General features: G+C 36.0%; 1 protein-coding gene across 6 annotated transcripts in view; it reads left to right on the forward strand.

Moving 5' to 3' along the window:
• Positions 1-22,610, forward strand: part of LOC136038677 (copper-transporting ATPase 1-like) — a 268,609-nt gene that overhangs the window by 155,004 nt on the left and 90,995 nt on the right. For all 6 annotated transcript variants that reach the window (XM_065721953.1, XM_065721956.1, XM_065721954.1 and 3 more), the window contains exons 19-20: positions 16,829-16,949; positions 20,676-20,818. In XM_065721953.1, the coding sequence (XP_065578025.1) occupies positions 16,829-16,949; positions 20,676-20,818 (264 nt within the window). The remainder of the gene's footprint in view (positions 1-16,828; positions 16,950-20,675; positions 20,819-22,610) is intronic.

The raw sequence follows: 22,610 nt of genomic DNA on the forward strand, positions 1-22,610 counted from the left end.
AAACTGAGGAATGAAGGGGTCTGATGACTCACAGTTCTCAATTTTTAATCTAAGGATAGTTCCGCAAATGCGTTAAATCGTAAGTGTATTAAACTGCGATAGAACTGTAGAAAGTGATCAAACAGTTCGTGGTAGTGAACTGTAGTAAGGAGCGATCCGGCTCAATAATAAATGAAACTTTAAAAAGCGGGATTTTGATGCTAATAGACACATCAAAAGAATTCAATTTTTATGCTGATTTAGAATATATAAGTTTCATCAAATTTAGTCTCACTTTTCAAAAGATACGAGCCTGAGAAAATTTGCCTTATTTGGGAAAATAGGGGAAAACACCCCCTAAAATTCATAGAATCTTAACAAAATCACGCCATCGCATTCAGCGTATCAGAGAACCCTACTGTAGAATTTTTAAGCTCATATCTACAAAAATGTGGAATTTTGTATTTTTTGCCAGAAGACCGATCACGGGTACGTTTTTTTTTGTTTTTTTTTTCAGGGGTGATAGTATCGACCGAGTGGTCCTAAAACGTTTCGAGAGGGCTCATTCTAACGGAAATTAAAAGTTCTAGTGCCCTTTTTAAGTGACCAAAAATATTGGAGTGCACCTAGACCCACTCCCACGCTCATCTTTTCTCAAGTCAACGGGTCAAAATTCTGAGATAGCCATTTTGTTTAGCATAATTGAAAAACCTAACAACTATGTCTTTGGGGGCACATACTCTCTCAAAGTCTCTGGGGGAGCGGCTACAAGTTATAGACTTTGACCAGTGTTTATACATAGTAATGGTTATTGGGAAGTGTACAGATGTTTTCAGGGGAATTCTTTCTCGGATAGGGAGGGGGTTTAGGGGAGGGGATTACACGGGGGTATCTTTCCATGGAGGGATTTGTCATGGGAGGAGAGAATTTCCATGAAGGGGGCGCAGGATTTTCTAATATTATTTAAAACAATAAAAGATAAATATGAAAAAAAAAATTTTTCAACTGAAAGTAAGGAGCAGCATTAACACAAAACGAACGGAAATTATTACGTATATGAGGGTTTCATCTTCTCCTAAATACCCGATCATTACGTTAAAGTATTTTTAATAATTTCAACTATTTCTTCTACAACCTTTGTGATTCAGGGGTCATTCTTAAAGAATTGGGACAAAATTTAAGCTTTAGTGTAAAGAGCAAGGTATTAAATAGGGGAAAAACCCCCGTATATACGTAATAAAAATATACGAATATAGAAATTCATTATGAAATTTTATTCGGAAGTTACGTATATTTTTATTAATAAAAATGTTCGTAAAAAATTAAAAGTTCTAGTTGCCTTTTTAAGTAACCAAAAGATTGAAGGGCCACTAAGCCTCATCCCCCGCTCCTTTTTTCTCAAAATCGTCCAGTCAAAACTAAGAAAAAGCCATTTAGCCCCCCCCCTCCCCCCCAAAAAAGAAGCAAATTTCGTTCTAAGTATTCATGTGCGGAGCGCCAAAATCAAAATATACATTAATTCAAAAACGTTCAGAAATTAAATAAAAAAAAACTAGTTTTTTAACTGAAAGTAAGGAACGACATTAAAACTTAAAACGAACAGAAATTATTCCGTATATGAAAGGGGCTGTTCCCTCCTCAATGCCCCGCTCTTTACGCTAAAGTTTTTCACTGTTTTAAAAAGTAGATTTTAGAGAACGAGTCAAACTTAGCGCGTATGCATTGAAAATGTAAAAAAAAAAAAAAAATACCTAAGGCTCTGGGTCTTCTTTTACAGCTGGAACAAATTTAAAAGAATAGGAGGGAAAGTCTACGAACTAAGATTAGAATTCTGGATGATTCTGTAGCGTAAAAGCTTCGAAAGGTCGAGAAGTTATGTTAATACTTTAAAAGGGGAATCGTCTCTAAGGATAGTCTTAGACACTTGTCTAACTCAGCGTATATCAGACTACAAGCTGCATGACAAAATGCAGTTGAACCCCTTTTTCTAGGGCTATGATGGAAGAAAGATTAAGATGGCTTGACCACTTTTAACGGTGAAAGATCACAATGATGACTAGTTCCCGAAGGTTGTGATTTTGACGATACAGCTGAGACCAAACGAAAAGTAGGTCGTCCCCAATGGGACGGGAAGAAGTCACAACAAAGTGTGTAAAGGAAATTGAAACTTCATGAAAAGGGTTAGACAGCGAATCTAAGGATAAATTAAGATGAAGGAGGAGCGTGCACAGCTGTATAGATATTTGTTAGTTTAGTGCTGCGGTGAGCAGTTAGTAGTAGTAGTGGTAGTGGTAGTGGTAGTGGTAGTGGTAGTGGTAGTAGTAGCAGTAGTAGTAGTAGTAGTAGTAGTAGTAGTAGTAGTAGTAGTAGTAGTAGTAGTAGTAGTAGTAGTAGTAGTAGTAGTAGTAGTAGTAGTAGTAGTAGTAGCAGTAGTAGTAGTAGTTGTAGTAGTAGCAGTAGTAGTAGTAGTAGTAGTAGTAGTAGTAGTAGCAGTAGTAGTAGTAGTAGTAGTAGTAGCATGCCACAAGTTCCTATTTAGAAGCACTAGTGTGTACTTGCTTGCACTTTGTTCTCTTAAAAGTCAATTGATTTGATTTTTTTGTTCTCTTAAAAGTCAATTTTCTCCCAGCTGCATTTAGCTAATGTAGAATTATTTTCCATGTAAGATCTTCAGAATTAAAAACAGACAGATCCCATTAATTTAGCTGTAGCTTATCTTTGGAAAAAGCTCACATGCTCAATATGTATGTTGCTTTTAAAAAGATTATCATAATTTCGTTTTTCATAAGACTTCAAGTGAATTACTGACTATCGTTTAGATTAAACAATTTGACTACGAATTTCATTTCTGAGAAAGAACCAAAAACAATTTTCAAGCAGAAACAACTTATCTCAGATTGATTCTACTGGCTATTTAGGGAAATTTTAATCAAGCTAAAATCTTTTCTTTACTGATCTAGTTTTTGTCTGAAAAACATGCCACGAAATCAAAAATGTATTCTAGAAGATTAATAACAGTAAGGAAGGCACGTGCAAGTAACAGTAGTAATATAGCTATGAATTTTACTTATTATCTGGCTGCCATTAATGTTAAAGAAAATATTCTTACTGACTTATAAGTGTCTGTTGTCTATTTTTAACTTTAGCCACCATGAAATTGATTGCAAGTGGTAAAATGAAATAGGTATTCAAGGAGGATGACCGAACTTGGAAATTATCCGGTTGTTTTCGTCTGTTTGGAATTTTTTTTCGAAAACAGTAAAATCAGCTTTGGTATGAAAAACTTCATTTTCCAAGAGATAAGTGTTTATCTTACAAAAATAAAGACATAGAAGCAATTCTGGGGAAAACCAAAATGTCTGGGTAATCTTGATAACAAAATGAGATACTGGAAAGCGTAATGGATGCTTTAGTCATGGTAGTTCAAATGAATTGTGTGATACCGTTTAAGGTCCGTCTTCTGAAACTGAGCAATCCGGGAATAATTGTCTAATCTTTTTATCTATGTCTTTTTAGCTGGATGTCGAAATTCAGTTTTGCTTATATTGGATGCCTAAAAAAATCTTTGTGCAAAAACCTTCGTTATTAGTAGCCTAATTACCTAAAACTCTTGGTTTAATCTTGTTCGGCCTTATATAGAATATGTCTTATAGCATAAAATAATGTTACCATACTCAAATTGATCCACCTTGTTTAGTTTAGAAGTGCAAGCCTTTTGAATTACACCTCCCTTTTTATGGCACTTGGTATTAACCAAGTGACGTATAGCGATCACAAATTCTGTCGGTCTGTCTGTCGGTCTGTCTTTCCCGGTTTTGCTAGTTTAGGCACTTCCAGATTCGCTAGGACGAGGAAATTTGGCAAGCGTACCAGGAACGAGACCTGATTAAGTTAGAAATAGTCGTTTCCCCGATTCAACCATCTGGAGGGGGGACGGTTAAATCGAAAAAATTTGAAAAAACGAAATATTTTTAACTTAAATATTTTAACTAATTTGATATTTAGAAGGGTATCGTCTCTCAGAGCTCCTATTTTAAATCCCGACTGGATCCGGTGACATTGGGGGGGGGGAGTTGGGTGGGGAACCAAAAACCTTGGAAAACGCTTAGAGTGGAGGGATCGGGATGAAACTTGGTGCAAAAAATAAGCACAATTCCTAGATATGTGATTGACATAAACGGAACGGATCTGCTCTCTTTGGGGGAGCTGGGGGAGGGAGGTTTAATTCTGAAAATTAGAAAAAATTAGATATTTCTAACTTACGAAGGAGTGATCGGATCTTAATGAAATTTCATATTTATGAGGACCTTGCAACTCAGATCTTTTATTTTAAATCCCGACCGGATTTAGTGTCATTGGGGGGGGGGAGTTGGGGGGGGGGGCAGAAATCTTGGAAATGGCTTAGAGTGTAGCGATACGGATGAAACTAGGTGGAAAAACTAAACACAAATCCTAAATACGTGATTGACATAACCGGAACGGATCTGCTCTATTTGGGGGATTTGGGGGGAATAATTGAGAAAAATTAGAAAATACGAGGCATTTGTAACTTACGAACGGGTGATCAGACTTTAATGAAATTTAATATATAGAAGGATCTTGTGCTTCAGTGCTCTTATTTTAACCATATCCGGTGACACTGGGGGGAGTTGGAGGGGGAAACTGGAAGTCTTGGAAAAGGTGATAATTTAGGTTTCTTTGTCTTACGAATGGGTGATTGGATCTTACTGAAACTTGATATATAGAAAGGTATCATGTCTCAGATACTCCATTTTCATTTCGAATTGGATCCGGGGACATAGGAGGTTGGAGGGGGGAAACAGAAATCTTGAAAACCGAAATTCTTGGAAAACGCTTAGAGTGGAGAGATTGGAATGAAACTTGATGGGAAGAATTAGCACAAGTTCTAGATACGTGATTGATATTATTGGAACGGATCCCCACTCTTCGGGGGGAGTTGGGGGGTGGGTGTTATATGGATCATTTTGATGGACTTCGTCTTAAGGAGCACAGGAAAGGCAATTGGAGACTACGGAGTCAAACGGGGAGGAAAAATGCTCCTGGAATTAGATTATGCTGAGGATTTAAGCAAATTAGATGAAAGTGTGAGCAAAATGAATGAATTTTTAGAAGTTTTGCGAATTCAGGGTGCTAAAATAGGCTTGACAATTAATTTTAAGAAGACTAAGTTACTAAGGCTAGGAATAAGTGAAGATGAACAGGTGACACTAGGTAACGACAAGATTGATCAGGTTGGGAGCTTCAGTTACCTTGGTAGTATTATTAGTAAAGATGGTGGGAGCAGTAAAGATGTTAAAAGTAGAATAGCTAAGGCCCAGGGTGTTTTTTCACAGTTAAAAAAAGTTTAGAAGAATCAAGGAGGCACACTCGTGCCTCTATAAAGAGGCGACACACGACAATGTTAAGCGATCTTCGTTCCAGTGGTCGGAGAGGGATGGGGAGGGATGCATTTCATAGCCCGAGCTCCAACTAAGAAACCTGCAAAATTTCATCCCCCTCCAACTTTTCCTTCATGGGGAAAATCTGGCCGAAAGTTTCGACCCGTCAACCCCAGCCCCCCTTTAACGTTGTCCGGGCTGAAATTCACACGTTAAGGTCCCCTAAGGCCCAGGAGCTTATCCGCGAAATTTCAGCTCGATCCGATAACTCCTTCCCTGTTTTCCAGAAACCACGCATAGCCACTTGAAATTCATGTTCTTTGTTTTTCTAGACGTCTACAAGTCACATCCGACATCGGATCTGGGTGTACGAAGACTCATTCGATGCGGAATTCTCCGAGTAATTTTCCTGGAAAGTTTCGTAGGAAAATCTTAACCCCCCGAAAGTTTCGACCCCCCAACCCCACCCCTCCTTTTAACGTTGTCCGATCGGGCTGAAATTCACAAGTTAAGGTCCCCTACGGCCCAGGAGCTTATCCGCGAAATTTCAGCTCGATCCGATAACTCCTTCCCTGTTTTCCAGAAACCACGCATTAGCTATTTAATTAACGCATTTCTCTCCATAAGAGCCCATGTTAATTTGAAATTTTTAAAAGTTATTGAGAAGTTATATTTACACACATGCAAGTGTTTAGCTCAGTCGGTAGAGCGTGGGACTTTTAATCCTCTGGTCAAGGGTTCAAGTCCCTTACGGGCGGTTTTTTTCACAACATCAAAAAAATTTTGATAACACCTGGACAGCTTATCATTTGAGAGATAACAGAATATTAGCTTCTTATGAGCAAAAGAAACATTTCGGTCATTCTATCTATTTTTTTTCTATTTTATACAATGATTTAAAAGCGGGGGGGGGGCGGCAGCCACCCAAGTTCCTCTCCTAATTCCTGTACGAGGAGTACAGGAATTATTAAATTACATCCACCATGGATTGTAGAAAAACGTACAGAAATAATATGAAAAAAACTTCGTTTTCTTAAAGAGTTAAAGAGGCTGCGTCCCAAAGTCGAACCTTAAAACGTACAGGAATTAGAAGAGGCAGTTGTGGGGCTGCCGCCCCCCAAACGCCCAGCTTTTAAAGACTCTTTTGTACAGTTTTTTTTTTGTGGGGGGACTTCATTGTTACTAATTACTAGTTTCGGCGCAATGGTTCTCCTGTCCTCTTGTGTTTAAAATTTTTCGAAGTTATTCCATTATTCATTCATTTCAATTTTTTGTTAATTAAAAGAGGGCCTTTCCGAAGCCAAGAGCGGGGGGTTAGCAAAAAGACAAAAAACCTGTACAAAAGAGTCTTTAAAAGCTGGGCGTTTGGGGGGCGGCAGCCCCCCAACTGCCTCTTCTAATTCCTGTACGTTTTAAGGTTCGACTTTGGGACGCAGCCTCTTTAACTCTTTAAGAAAACGAAGTTTTTTTCATATTATAGAAAGATAAGTCTGCAAACCAAGATTAGAATATTGGAAGCTACAGTGATGACAGTAGTCAAATATGGCTCTGAAGCATGGGCGCTCCGAAAAGCAGATGCAGATTTACTAGATGTTTTCCAGAGAAATTGCCTACGGATTGTTCTGGGTACCCGGCTGACTGACTGTATTTCCAACAGTAGGCTCTACGAAAAATGTGGTTCAATCCCGCTTTCTAGGGCTATAATGAAAGAAAGGTTGAGATGGCTAGGCCACGTTCTACGGATGAAGGATGAGAGATTGCCGAAGATTGTCCTTTTTGGCCAACCGTCCGGGGCTACATGGAAAGCGGGTCTTCCTTGTCTGGGTTGTGAGGATGTCATAAATAAAGATTTAAAGGAAATGGGAACTTCCTGAGAGAGTGTAAAGAGGGAAGCTTTAAATAGATTAGGTTGGAGGAAGAGCGTGCGTAGCTGTGTTGGCCTCAGGCGGCTTGATACTGCAGTGAGTTATTAGTAGTAGTAGTAGTAGTAGTAGTAGTAGTAGTAGTAGTAGTAGTGGTAGTAGTATTAGTAGCGGTATTAGCAATAGTAGTAGTAGTTAATTCGGAAAAATTAGAAAAATTGAGGTATTTTGAACTTAAGAACGGGTGACCAGATCTTAATGAAATTTGATTTTTAGAAGCAACTCATGTCTCTGAGCTCTTATTTTAAAACCCGACCAGATCTGGTGGCATTGGGGGGAGTTAGATGGGGAAAATAGGAATCTTGTAAAACGCTTACAGTGGGGAGATCGGGATGAAACTTGGCAGGTAGAATAAGCAAATGTCTTAGATACCTGATAGACGTAACCGAACTGGATCCGATCTCTTTGGGGGAGTTTGGTGGGGGGGGTTCAATGCTTTGGCGAGTTTGGTGCTTCTGGGTGTGCTAGGACGATGAAAATTGGTAGGCGTGTAAGAGACCTGCACAAATTGACTCGAGATAGTTGTTTTCCACTATTCGATCATATGGAGGGGGGGGGGTTAAAAGGAGAGGAAAAATTAGAAAAAATTAGGTATTTCTAACTTACGAGTGGGTCATCGGATCTTAATGAATCTTGATATATAGAAGGACCTTGTGTCTCAGAACTCTTATTTTAAATCCCGACCGGCATTAAGCCTCTGATTTACCATTTAAATCAACCTATTGATTCTTAGAATTTTGCTAGAGCTCATGCCATATGAGCTCTTGGCTCTTCCGACCTCGTCACAAGTGCCATATGAGCTCTTAGCTCTTGTTCTTGTTTTGGAAAATAATGTAAATTTGCTACAAAAACTCACAATGGCCGTCAAAACTACGCGGTCCTCTTAGCAAGACAGGCAACTCTACGACGATCCGCTTTATAAATTTGATGTAGCAAACACGCGTTTACGGTAGCTTGCCTCTCATAATAATAATAAAAAAAAATTACATCACTTTAGCTAAGTGAAGTCTACAGCAAACCTTTGCCGGCTTTGCTGACCAAAGTTAGGTCGGAGCAGTGCTTTGGCTTTATTTTTTTTTTCCCGCGAGAGCAGTGATTTGGTATAGTCTCTTTCCCCTTAAATAATCATTGTGGTTGTATACCCAACAAAACTTTTGAAATGGCATATCCGGAGAAATTTTTCTTCAAAAGAATGATTATTAATTCACGAAGGCAATCTCAAAATACCAACTTTATGCTCCATTTTCAGTGTTGTAAACCGATATTGTTATGCATTAATAAATTTTGATGCTATTCAACTGGCCTGGTAGAAAATTTGACTCTGTATTACTTTGAGCCAAAACATAAAATCTAACCCAACATGCGTTGTTATTTAAGCTAATGCATTACGTGCTAGCTAAGGCTACATTACTTTGCCTCATAACATTATAACTATTATTTTTTACCCATGAATTTGACCGTAAGAAGAACCTGATTCGTTTTATCTTTAAGCGCCCAATCTGCAAAACACCTAAACTTCATCCCTGGAACTGCAATAAGTGACTTTCTATAAGTTCAAACAGCTCCCAAGCGAGAAAAATTGCAAGGCTCAAGATTTTTATGGCTCTGTGACATTGAGGTCGATTAATCTGTTGGGCAATACGAGCTTCGGGATCCATCCCCTATCTGCTACCTATGTAGTATTATTAGTAAATATGTTGGATGTAATAGTATTAACAGTAGAATAGCCATGGCCCATGGATTTTTTTCACAGTTGAAAAAGTTCAGAAGAACAGGGAGACGAGACTACGAACCAAGATTAGAATATTGGAAGCCACAATGATGGCAGGGGTCAAGTATGGTTCTAAAACGTTCGCGCACCGAATGATGAATGATGGCTGTTTAGATGTTTTAAAGAGGAATTGTTTACGGGCATTTTGGGTACCTGTCTGACTGGGCAAATGGAAGGTTTGTTAGGTTTGCCTTAAGGCTCATTGAACCTTTAGATAAATTCAGAATTAGTTTTAAGGGTAGATGTGGTGAGGGTGGAGGTAGAAACTGATATATAACCCCTAGGGCCGTATCCTGGATTTTTTCTTGGGGGTTATTTTATTTGGGATGGGGGAGGGGGTACGAAAAAAACAATCAAAAATATATTTTGATGCATTTCATCACGTTTTTGCAAGTCGACAAACATTTTCATTCCTCATTGAGCCTTCAGATATGTGCAGAATTTGTTCAAAAGAAGATGTGGGGGAGTGGGTGGTAGAAATTCATATTAGTCCATCTTGATTTATGGAAATATTTTTGGTCTACACTATTATTATAAAAGTAAAGAACAACATCAAACCCCTAAAACGCAGGATTTATTCTTTTTAGGAGGGGGAGTACCCGTTCCTCATTTCCACCTCTGCCTCATTGTCGTAGAAACTTCAGAGGATGCTCATTTTCTCAGAAATGGAGTTCTAGTCCTTTTTTTATGGCACTTGGTATTTACCAAGTGACATTTAGCGATCGCAAGTTCTGTCGGTCTGTCTGTCTGTCTGTCTCTCCCAGTTTTGCTAGTTTAGGCACTTCAAATAAGCTAGGACGATGATATTTGGTGGCGTATCAGGGACCAGACCAGATTAAATTAGAAATTGTCATTTACCCGATTCGACCATCTGAGGGGGGAGGGAGTGGAGGGACGATTATTTCGAAAAAATTAGAAAAAATTAGGTATTTTAACTTACGAACGGCTCATCGGATCTTAATGAAATTTGATGTTTAGAAGGATATCGTGTCTCAGAGCTCCTATTTTAAATCCCGACCGGATCTGGTGACATTGGGGGGTGTTTGAGGGGGAAACCTAAAATCTTGGAAAACGCTTACTGTGGAGGGATCGCGATGAAACTTGGTGGGAAAAGCACAAATTCTAGATACATGATTGACATAACCGAAACGGATTCGCTCTCTTTGGGGGAATTGGAGGGGAGGGTTAATTCTGAAAAATTAGAAAAAAATGAGGTATTTTTAACTTACGAAGGAGTGATCGGATCTTAATGGAATTTGATATTTAGAAGGAACTCATGTCTCAGAGCTCCTATTTTAAATTCCGAGCAGATCTGGTGACATTGGGGGGAGTTGGAGGGGGAAACCGGAAATTTTGGAAAACGCTTAAAGTGAAGAGATCAGGATGAAACTTGGTGAGTAGAATGAATAAATGTCGTAGATACGTGATTGACTTAACCGGACTGGATCCGCTCTCTTCGGGGGAGTTTTTTTTTAGGGGGGGGGTCCAGTGCTTTGGTGAGTTCGGTGCTTTTGGATGTGCTAGGACGATGAAAACTGGCAGGCGTGTCAGGGACCTGCACAAATTGACTTAATGAAGTCGTTTTTCTCGATTCGACCATCTTGGGGGCTGAAGGGAGAGGAAAAATTAGAAAAAATGAGGTATTTCTAGCTTACGAGTGGGTGATCGGATTTTAGTTAATTTGGATATTTAGAAGGACCTTGTGTCTCAGAGCTCTTATTTTAAATCCCGTGCATTAAGCCTCTGATTTTCCTTTTAAATCAGTCTATTGATTCTTAGAATTTTGCTAGAGCTCATGCCATATGAGCTCTTGGCTCTAAGCTCTTCCGACCTCGTCACAAGTGCCGTATGAGCTCTTAGCTCTTCTTTTATTACTCGAAAGCTATTAGAGAACAACCAGCCCCTGTCCTAAAACTGTTTTTGACATCTGTTCCTTTTGTTACCCCTTAGACATTTTGTAATTTGTCTTTGGCTGCTCAATTTTGCATGTGGGGTATTTTCCATCGGGGAATTTTCCGCCAGGGAAAATTCGCTATGGAATTTTTCAGGGTATTTGCCACGGGAGGGAATTATCCTGGAGGAGGTATGAAAGCAGGCTCTCACATAAGTAGCCTAATGTGCAGAAAACACATTCAAAATGGGGTTAGATGTCAGTTATGGTCAAGGTTTCAAATTCTGTGGATTGTGCAATGGGTTGCAAAAATTTAAACAAATAGAGTTTACTTACTGGAGAATCCAGGCAAAGACAATCCACGCACTGCTGCTAGCAAAACAGGCTATTTAAGATATTGATTCTCTCGCTTGGTGCCAGACCATTCTCGATAGTTTGCCAAAAATGTACTGAGCCTGACCCATGTTCCAATGGAAAGCGAAATTGGATGCCGTCATTTTCATTTATTATTTGCTGACTCTATTCTTTCACTATTGATATGCTTGGCACTTATTACGAGACTTATTCTCGTTACTTACTCTTATTTACGAGACCTGACTTCATTGGAAAAATCATTCTGTAGTTTTAGCTTGAAGTTTGAAAATTCAGCAAAAACATGAAATGCCACTGCAGAAAAAACGCTCCTGCACCTTGTTCTTGTTAGTCTTTGGGTTTTCCAAGTCTACCCTGTGGTAGCGCAGTCAAATGATGCTCTGCTTAGCAATACGGAGCCCAGGAATCGATTATGTATGAACAGGCTCTTTGTTCTTTCTCCACTCTATATCTACGTATGAAGTTCTGTTACCACACAGTCTTTTTATTTATATTTGAAATTCATGAACTAACTACTAAGTTAAGTAATTGACCATTTATCTTTCTGACAAATATTGTACTAAAATGAAAGCAAAATAAACCCGCATGTTTACTTAAATATGGATCCCTTTTTATTTCTTTGTCAAATTATTTTTACACCATACATAAATTTACTTTTATGGCTATTGAACGGAAATTATTCCATGACATTTACTCTGGCTGATCCTGCCTAAACTGCTGGATTTTCTGGCTCTGCATCAACAATTTTCAGAGATTTAAGAATGTCATTTTGACTTCTAGTCGACTAAGGAGGGGGCTCGTAGAAGCGCTTAAAACTATAGGTCAGTGGTTATTATGAAGCCGTAATTCTCCAAGGAACATAATTGGAATGAAACTCGATTTCAAATGTTTCCGGATTAGCCTTTTGGGACTCACCGGGGAATGTTTGTGGTTTTAAATCTGGTTGCTTATCTCCCATTGATGCCACTGCGAATGAAGAACATTTTGTAATATAATATTATTTTAAGGATTGGAAATTAAGATTTGAGTGTGTTAATTTTATTTTCTTGATCGCTCGTAGCTGCAAGACGTATTTTTGCTGCAGACGGACGTACCCTATTAGTTTTGCCAGATATCAGAGCTATCATACTTGAATATAGTTTTTGGTTTGTTATAATGCAGTCTTGTCAAATGAGTGAAATTTTATGGCTTGTTTGTGTAATTCGACAAACTTTTTGTGTAATACTTTTATTGTTTAAATAAAGGCTAGAGATGTGTTTATTGTGTTTTATTCCTTATTAAATTGACATTTTTTTATTTTAAAATAATATAATCAAAGGGTAAACCATGTACTGTCCAAGGTCATGCTTAGCCGGTAGAGTAATTTTTGCAATGCCTTTTATGGCACCTTTTTTCCATAGGCTTTATTAATAATGCTTTAAATTGGCATTATTGAAATTTTAGGCATTTTCATTCGACATCAAATGTGAATTCGGAAACTTTGTTTTATTCCCCTTCCAAGATATTCCTTTACTGCTTTCCACAAGCTAAATCTGTACCAGCTTTTTCTGCATAAATTTTCCAAATCATCTTTACTCTGAGCTGGATCAATCTGTATGTTAAAGGAGTCGTTTAAAATGGATTATTGTTTGTCAGATAATATTTCTCTTACAAGATAGAATTTGGATTTTTCAGGCGTCATGAAATTATTCCTTGTCAGGAAACCAATGCAAGGTACTGCTTGGAAATAATTTTATAGGTATTGAAGCAGTAACGTTAGTTTTTCTGTTGTGAAAACTATTGGTATTCAAGCAGTGAATTTGGCGTATTATAAGGGAATTTAACGCAAAACGATAGTTTAATTAACTGAACGGTTTCTGTTTACTTTCTTTACATTAAAAAATAGTATTTATCCCCTACCTATCATTTCCAAAGCCAGGAATTATATGCTGCGAAGTTCATAATTGTGTCCCATGTTTGTAAGTTGTATCTCCAGAAGCTGAAGATTGATTGTTCCAGCTATACAAAAGCCAGATTTAACCTTTTTTTATATCTCAAAATACAGTAATAGAAACAAACTCTAAAGGGCCTGGCCGTTTTGTATGTATATTGAACCTTTTTTAGGTTAGTTTTTCTTTGTAGTTTTGTGATCCAAATTAATACTGGATATTGCCAAAACTTTTGCTACGGGGTTTACTTGGAAATGCAAAAGGAAAACGATAGGTTTCTACGATTTCGTCACAAACTATTCGAACTTTTTTTTAATCATTTTGGCAAAGAGCTTGGATTTTCATCTAGATTAAAAAAATCCTAGGTGGATCTGAATAACACTAATTTTTTCAGCGACGTGTTTGGCGGAATGATTAGAAAGCCTAGGAAAAGGATTATTTAAAAAAAGGAAAAAATGACTTTTGTCGAAATTAATCGCGTTAGTGTCAGGCATAAAATAAGACAGACTTGTGAGTCGAAGAATAGAACTATCATTTTTGTTGTAAAATAGAAAGGAAGAAGAAATAGAAGGGCAATTGCGCAAGAATATTTTGAAATGCAAAAGTTTGTATGATATTTATTGTCTGTCTTATTTATCTGCGAAAATATGCTCCAGGGGAGCCAGGAGGTCCTTCGGGAAAAGTGCACGAAAAGACACTATTTCCCCCCCTTAAAAGCTATAAAAAATAAAAACACAAACATTTACATCGTCGGCACCCCCTCCTTAATTTCTTATAAAAAACTAGCTGTTGGGGTGGCGCTTCGCGCCACCCCAACACCTAGTTGGTGGGGGCGCTTCGCGCCCCCCCCAAGCCCCCCCGCGCGCGTAAGTCGTTACGCGCCATAATAGTTACGCGCCATTGTAGTTGTGTCCCTATGTCCCACCTGTGAATATAGATAGATATATATATATGGTTTTAACTACGTAAAACTTGCGAATATACAACATTCTTTGCTGTCCCATTGTCTTTGCATATAAATAGATTGTCAGGTTTACCGACTCTTGAACATGCAACATATAATGGTCCATGGGAAAACAATCTGTATTCAGATCTATACCTCATGATTCTAATGATTGCCCTTGAGCTTTGTTGATGGTGATTGCTAATCGACCATTCCCTGTCCCGGTGTCCCGGTCGTCATTTACATCCCCCTGTTTCCCCCGGTGTCCCCGTTGTAGTTGTGTCCCTGTGTCCCGGTCGTCATTTATATTCCCTGTGTCCCGGGTCCCGGTCGTCATTTGTATCCCGGTGTCCCGGTCTGTATATACATTCGTTTTTTAGTTTTGTTTTTCTCCTTTATTTTTTTCCTTTTTTTTTCTTTTTTAGCTTATTTAGATTTTTAGATTTTTTAGTTTTTTTATTAGTTTTTAGTTTTTTTTTCTTTTTAGTTTTTTTGTCCCGGTCGTCATTTATATCCCCCTGTTTCCCCCGGTGTCCCCGTTGTAGTTGTGTCCCTGTGTCCCGGTCGTCATTTATATTCCCTGTGTCCCGGTCGTCATTTGTATCCCGGTGTACCGGAGTTGTGTCCCTGTGTCCCGGTCGTCATTTATATTCCCTGTGTCCCGGGTCCCGGTCGTCATTTGTATCCCGGTGTCCCGGTCTGTATATACATTCGTTTTTTAGTTTTGTTTTTCTCCTTTATTTTTTTCCTTTTTTTTTCTTTTTTAGCTTATTTAGATTTTTAGATTTTTTAGTTTTTTTATTAGTTTTTAGTTTTTTTTTCTTTTTAGTTTTTTTGTCCCGGTCGTCATTTATATCCCCCTGTTTCCCCCGGGTCGTCATTTATACTCCCTGTGTCCCGGTGCTTTGTTGATTGCTAATCGAACATTCCTTTTGTCCTGGTCGCTTTCTCTTTGAGTGTCGTCATTTATTTTTTTCTTTTTTAGTTCTTTTAGTTTTTACCTTTTTTAGTTTTTTTTAGTTTTTAGTTTTTTTAGTTTTTTACCTTTTTTTAGTTTTTTTAGTTTTTTTTAGTTTTTTAGCTTTTTTATTTTTTTTATTAGTTTTTAGTTTTTTTGTAGTTTTTGCCTTTTTTTTAGTTTTTTTAGTTTTTTAGCTTTTTTATTAGTTTTTAGTTTTTTTTGTAGTTTTTGCCTTTTTTTAGTTTTTTTAGTTTTTTAGCTTTTTTATTTTTTTTATTAGTTTTTAGTTTTTTTTGTAGTTTTTGCCTTTTTTTTCTCTTTGAGTGTCGTCATTTATTAGTTTTTTCCTTTTTTTTTTTAGTTTTTTATTGGTTTTTACCTTTATTTTAGCTTATTTTTCAGTTTTTTCCTTTTTTTTAGTTTTTTTTATTTTTTATTTTTTTTAGTTTTTTACCTTTTTTTAGTTTTTTTAGTTTTTTAGCTTTTTTACTTTTTTTATTAGTTTTTAGTTTTTTTTGTAGTTTTTGCCTTTTTTTAGTTTTTTCAGTTTTTTTTTTAGTTTTTTATTGGTTTTTACCTTTATAGTTTTTTTAGTTTTTTAGCTTTTTTATTTTTTTTATTAGTTTTTAGTTTTTTTTGTAGTTTTTGCCTTTTTTTAGTTTTTTCAGTTTTGACGTCACCTGATCCAGTTTTTTCAGGTGACGTCACCTGACACATCCATCCATCCATCCACAGACAACTTATTTTTATATATATAGATAGATATTTTTTTATTAGTTTTTAGTTTTTTTTGTAGTTTTTGCCTTTTTTTTCTCTTTGAGTGTCGTCATTTATTAGTTTTTTCCTTTTTTTTTTTAGTTTTTTATTGGTTTTTACCTTTATTTTAGCTTATTTTTCAGTTTTTTCCTTTTTTTTAGTTTTTTTTATTTTTTATTTTTTTTTAGTTTTTTACCTTTTTTTAGTTTTTTTAGTTTTTTAGCTTTTTTACTTTTTTTATTAGTTTTTAGTTTTTTTGTAGTTTTTGCCTTTTTTTAGTTTTTTCAGTTTTTTTTTTAGTTTTTTATTGGTTTTTACCTTTATAGTTTTTTTAGTTTTTTAGCTTTTTTATTTTTTTTATTAGTTTTTAGTTTTTTTTTGTAGTTTTTGCCTTTTTTTAGTTTTTTCAGTTTTGACGTCACCTGATCCAGTTTTTTCAGGTGACGTCACCTGACACATCCATCCATCCATCCACAGACAACTTATTTTTATATATATAGATTTGGAGATTGATACGCGATCGTCATACTTAATAGAGTAGAATAGGTTTAGGATCTTCCCCATATTCATTTTGCCTTAAAGAAAAATTAAACTAAAATGAATTTTTTTTTTAATACATAGTAAATACATTGTAAATTTTTACTCTGCATCTTAATTATCTCGACTGTAATCATAATGAACTCGGACACTTATAAGTCAACATCGGTTAGCTTCCACCATCTTCTGCCTATTACCCTACCGCGCGGTAAATGTTTGAAACATCTCTCCTCCCCCCTCTGAATTTCATGAGACATCGTTCTAGTCCTTTCTAAACATCATTTTTTATCCTCGTAGAAGCTAAAAAGTGGTGCTGTTCAAAAAATTTGTGGGGGCCTAGCAAATTTATAATATGGTTTTATTTTTTAGGTTTTGATTGGTAACCGTGAATGGATGAGAAGAAATGGAATTGATATCCCTTCAACAGTCGACATTAAAATGAAAATCCAAGAAGAGCTTGGCCAAACTGCGGTTCTTTGTGCACTCAATGGTATATATGCATCTTTATTTGTTTTATTATTCAATTTATATAATTAATTTTAATGAAGCTTAAGGATTGTTTACGAGAAGATTGTCGGGCAACATGCTTTGAGGAGTTTGTAGCAGTACAAGTGTGTGATGCCTATTTATTTAAAGAGTATATTTCGAACAACCTGTCGTACCTTATTGGAAGTTTCTTTTTCCTCTACGCGTACAAAACGAATAAGATCTTGTCAGTTCAATTGAAAGTTACCAACAATAAGGCCTACGATGGAACTACGGATGTTAGAAGACGTTGCATGAACTTAGGGCTATTTTAGTAAATTGTGACCTGGGAGGGCTCTAAGCCACAAAAAGGCTCGAAAACTAAAGGCCCCACACTGAAATCCTAAATTTATTGAATTTCTGATTAATATTTACTTAAATTACTGTATAAAATTTGCTTTTATGACACCCCCTCCTCTTCCCCGAAGAAGAAAAATTCCTACATACGCGCCTGACCTCATATGCAGTTTTTTCAAAAATTACATGTTATTAAATGATGTTCAGCCATGAGTGACGTCATTCACGGTTGTAGTGTACCATATACGGCGTCATTTGTAATCTATCCCTTGTCAAAGGATACGTGTGTTATACCATATTGCAGGCCTACATGGAGGTGCAGGTTTTTTTTTCCAAAATTGCATTTTATTACTATATTATCTTTTCTGTCCCCTTACTGACAATTCTTCTTCATTGGGGAACCACGTCCATAAATCCAAAAACACGACAATGCACTGAATCGATAAACACGAACATCTATTTTTTTTCAAACGTCGTGCTTTCCATAACAGAGCTAATCCCAGACTGAATAAAGTTGTCCTTCAACCTATATGAAAATAAATTACCTAACTAGTTTATTTTTATTCCATATTCATAGAGTTGGAAAAAGATATCTAAATCAAACTCATTTTAAAATGGAAAGTTCGCCCCCTACCCCTTGTCGAATACCTCTTCACATCCACCTCCCCCGGAAAATCTTCCCTGACAATTCCCGCCTGGAAAATTTTTCTCCAAGTGTAAAATAAAGGTAGTATCCTTAAATTTGGAAAGTTAAATGAAAAATTGGGTTGAATACCAAATTAACAAAAGCGTTGAACTCTTCTTGAACTGTTGCGAATTTATTGAAAAAGAAATTTTTTAATTTCATAAGTGTGTTAAATGACATCATTCATAATCAACTAACCCGTTAATTGAATATACAAAAAATTTAGTATAATATGAACAGATGAAAATTATTAAGAGGGCCTTGGAGGGAGGAGGAGGAGGATTTGATGCCTAGAACCTTTGCAAGAGTGTTGCAGCTTCGAAATAATTTCTCTCTCTCTCTCTCTCTCTCTCTCTTTCGCTCTTTCTATCTCTCTATATCCCTTCTTCTTTCATTACCCTCCCAATTTCCCTTCTTCATTCTTTAATGTGTTTACTTTTTGACCATATATTTACACACTCGAAGATTTATGTGAAACTCTGGTTGCAGATTCGTAATTTTAATTGCAGATTTGAAATAAACACACGAATAAATGCAATCCTAAACATGATTTTCAAATTACTGCCTGTAACGATCCTTTGTACTTTTATAAAGCTTGCTTAGAATTGTTGCTCGATTGTGTTTTTGGTCTTGATGGGGTTTAATTGATTGTTTACGGCACAAAATGATCGACTATAGTTACCCTGCCATGAAAGGATTTTTTTACGTATTAAAACGGCTTCAAAACTCAAATGATTAAGCCATTTATCTTTGTTCTGCTACTCTTGTTTTGTTACGATTACCTCATAAAGAATATCTAGGATCGTTCTTTTCAAGGAAGATATGCAAATAGAGCGTTTAAACTCTTGTAGGGTTCTCAGACGTTTGGAATTTGACATGTAACTTTCCATCAAAATTGCATCACGTGTGCGTGCGTGCGCTTAGTTCTAATTCATTCATTGGCTGAATGTAACTCCTCATGTGTTGTGTGACTTTGAAAGGTTTGTTGTCATAAAACTATGAAACATATCCTCCTAGCTTTATGTTTGTTTATTTGTCACGGTTTTTACTAGAAAATTATGAACTGTAGATAAAAAATTGCTGTTACAGTTAGAAGTCCGCTAAGATCAGAAAATTTTATGTCAAAGCTAATTTTTTAAACCTGGCTTGATTTCAATTGAAAAAACCCTTAGCCCTGGAATTCCACATTTTTTTTTAATTTCGCGGAAATTAAAACTAGAATAACAAATTTAATCCACACTGGAACTGAAACTTGAATTTGCTTCTGGCGCCAAGTGACATGAAGTTTTAATTTATTTGAAGTTATATCATATAATACAATATAATAATTGTAATTTATTCCTCACGCCTCTCAATACAAAATTTCCACATAACTGACACCTTATTAAAAGAAAAATGTTATGGCAGGGCGAAGAGCGGATCGACTGCGGCACGATTGCCATTTAAAGTCGTTCTACGTTGAAAGTCTCGAGATATGTTATGTTTATGTTTAGGCTATTGAGAAGGCTGCCAGTGATCTCATCTTTTCGACTAGGAATGGCAGTTTGTTCCAGATCCTGATGACCCGGGGTATGAACGAATGATGATAAGAATTAGATCTTGCAATCTTTATCTTCACAGGCTCCAACTGCAGACTGTGCGATCTTGTGTCACTTTGGGGAGTTATTTGAACAAGCTTGTCTTTTATGTTATCCAAAATTCTCGTTAACTATCATGAAGAGGGTTTTTAAGTCTAAGGTCGTTCTTCTTGTCCCGAGTTTATGGAGAGTGAGCCTTCTTTGAGCTTCGTCATATGGAAGGTTTCTGAATCCTTGAAGTCCTTTTACAAAGTGTTTCTGGACTTGTTATATTCTTTTAATATCTTTTTTGAGATATGGCAACCAGATGACAGTGGCGTATTCAAGCTGTGGCCTGACGTAGCTTGTGTATGCTGAAATCTTTGAGTAAATGTTAAGGTATCGTAGGGAGTGAGTGAGTAGCCAGAGAGTATTTGATGCTTTACACACACCCAGGCAAATATGCTTTTCTGGTTGGAGGTCCAAGCTCAGAATTACATTTAGGTCCTTTTCGCAGGTAGATTTTGTCAAATCGATACCTTTCATTTTGTATGAGTACTTCGGATTTTGGCGGCCAAGATGGACGACAGAGCATTTTGCTACATTTGGTGAAAGTTTCCATTCTTCGAGCTTCTCTGTCAGGGCGTCCAAGTCGATCTGGATTTTTGAGGATGCACTAGCTTCTCCCAGGAGCTTCGTATCGTCTGTAAACAGGCTGAAGTCGGTTTTAGAAATGACATTTATGCAAATGTCTATGTACATGACGAACAAGAATGGGCCGAAAACACTACCTTGTCGGACGCCAATGGTTACATCTATCCATGTGGATAGTGTGTCTGCAACCTTGACTGCTATTTTTCTATGAGCCAATTTTTTTTAGCTGTCCTTTGATTCCATAGACTTCTAGGCAGCGTATGAGTTTTCCCAAGGGTAATCGGTCGAAGGCCTTTAGTAGATCGATTAGGATAATATCTATTGGAATCCCGCGGTCCAGGGCAGACTGGATGTAGTCGTGTATCTCTACTAGTTGGGAAACAGTAGAACGATTTTTACGGAAGCCATGCTGATGATCTGAGATGAAGTTATCCTCCTTTATCCGTCAGTTATCCTTCTCTGTAACATTGCTTTACCCAAGTAAAATTTTTTGTTTCAGGATACCTTGTGTGTATGGTCTCTGTAGCAGATACTGTGAAACCTGAAGCTCATTTAACCGTACACTCATTGAAGAAAAGAGGATTAGACGTGGTGTTATTAACTGGGGACAATAGAAAGACAGCAACTGCCATTGCGCGACAGGTATTTATTTTCATATTTTAAGTTTTGCTTCTACTTTTACAAAATACTTATTCGAAATAGCAAGTAGTAAGTCTAGGAATATATGCCTTGGGTAAACAAAGAAAAGAATTTGAAAGAGACAAACGGATCTATGGCCAGTAAAGGAAAACGAAAAGAAAGAAAATCAAACTAATATTTTGCCCGTATAAAACAACGAGTCTTCAGCGTAGAATAACACGAAAAACAACTAGAGTGTAAAACTAAAATAATATGAATAAAAAAATATATAAACCTACCTTATTGAAATATGGTATTGTACCATGCTTCAAATCAATCAAGCCATTGAGTAAGTTTCTAAATTCTAGGAAAGATAAAACAGGTGGCACTTTGGTACATGGAGTATATAGCGTTCCTTGCTCTTGTGGTAGATTTTTACATCGGACGATCCCACCAACAATTTGTGGAACGTTTTATTGCGCAAGGAAACTCAATAGATAAAGCTCTCAAATTTATAAAACTTATAGAAAGTTTTACTTCCGCTTTAGCTGAACATATTTTTTATCACCCGGATTAATTTGTACAGTTCGAGCAAGCAAGGGATTTTAACAGATTTATCAAATAATAGAGATACTGGTAATATATATTTTGACCCTATTTATGATATTATTCTGAAAAGTAAACCTTTATTCAAAAATAAAATCTTACAAAACTCCCAAGGGAGTAACTTAAATAAAAAACCCAAAAGAATGGCAGCATCAAAAGCTTATCAGAACGATATGTCGCAACAATATAATTGAGTTCATATGTAATTTTAAATTTATAATGCAGTTACTATTCGGTTTTCATGAGGGTAGCTGGCGATTGTATATGTGAGTAATTATTTATATATATATATATATATATATATATATATATATATATATATATATATATATATATATATATATATATATATATATATATATATATATGTATATCTATATATATAAAAATAAGTTGTCTGTCTGTGGATGTGTGGATGGATGTGTGGATGGATGTGTCAGGTGACGTCACCTGAAAAAACTGGATTAGGTGACGTCAAAACTGAAAAAACTAAAAAAAGGCAAAAACTACAAAAAAAACTAAAAACTAATAAAAAAAATAAAAAAGCTAAAAAACTAAAAAAACTATAAAGGTAAAAACCAATAAAAAACTAAAAAAAAAACTGAAAAAACTAAAAAAAGGCAAAAACTACAAAAAAAAACTAAAAACTAATAAAAAAAGTAAAAAAGCTAAAAAACTAAAAAAACTAAAAAAACTAAAAAAAGGTAAAAAACTAAAAAAAATAAAAAATAAAAAAAAACTAAAAAAAAGGAAAAAACTGAAAAATAAGCTAAAATAAAGGTAAAAACCAATAAAAAACTAAAAAAAAAAAGGAAAAAACTAATAAATGACGACACTCAAAGAGAAAGCGACCAGGACAAAAAACTAAAAAAAAAGGCAAAAACTACAAAAAAACTAAAAACTAATAAAAAAAATAAAAAAGCTAAAAAACTAAAAAAACTAAAAAAAGGTAAAAAACTAAAAAAACTAAAAACTAAAAAAAAACTAAAAAAGGTAAAAACTAAAAGAACTAAAAAAGAAAAAAATAAATGACGACACTCAAAGAGAAAGCGACCAGGACAAAAGGAATGTTCGATTAGCAATCAACAAAGCACCGGGACACAGGGAGTATAAATGACGACCAGGACACAAGTAAAAAAAAAAATTAACAAAACTAAAAAGAAGGTAAAAACTACAAAAAAACTAAAAAGAAAAAAAAACTAAAAACTAA

Source organism: Artemia franciscana, chromosome 18, assembly GCF_032884065.1.
Source record: "Artemia franciscana chromosome 18, ASM3288406v1, whole genome shotgun sequence".
NCBI lineage: Eukaryota > Metazoa > Arthropoda > Branchiopoda > Anostraca > Artemiidae > Artemia > Artemia franciscana.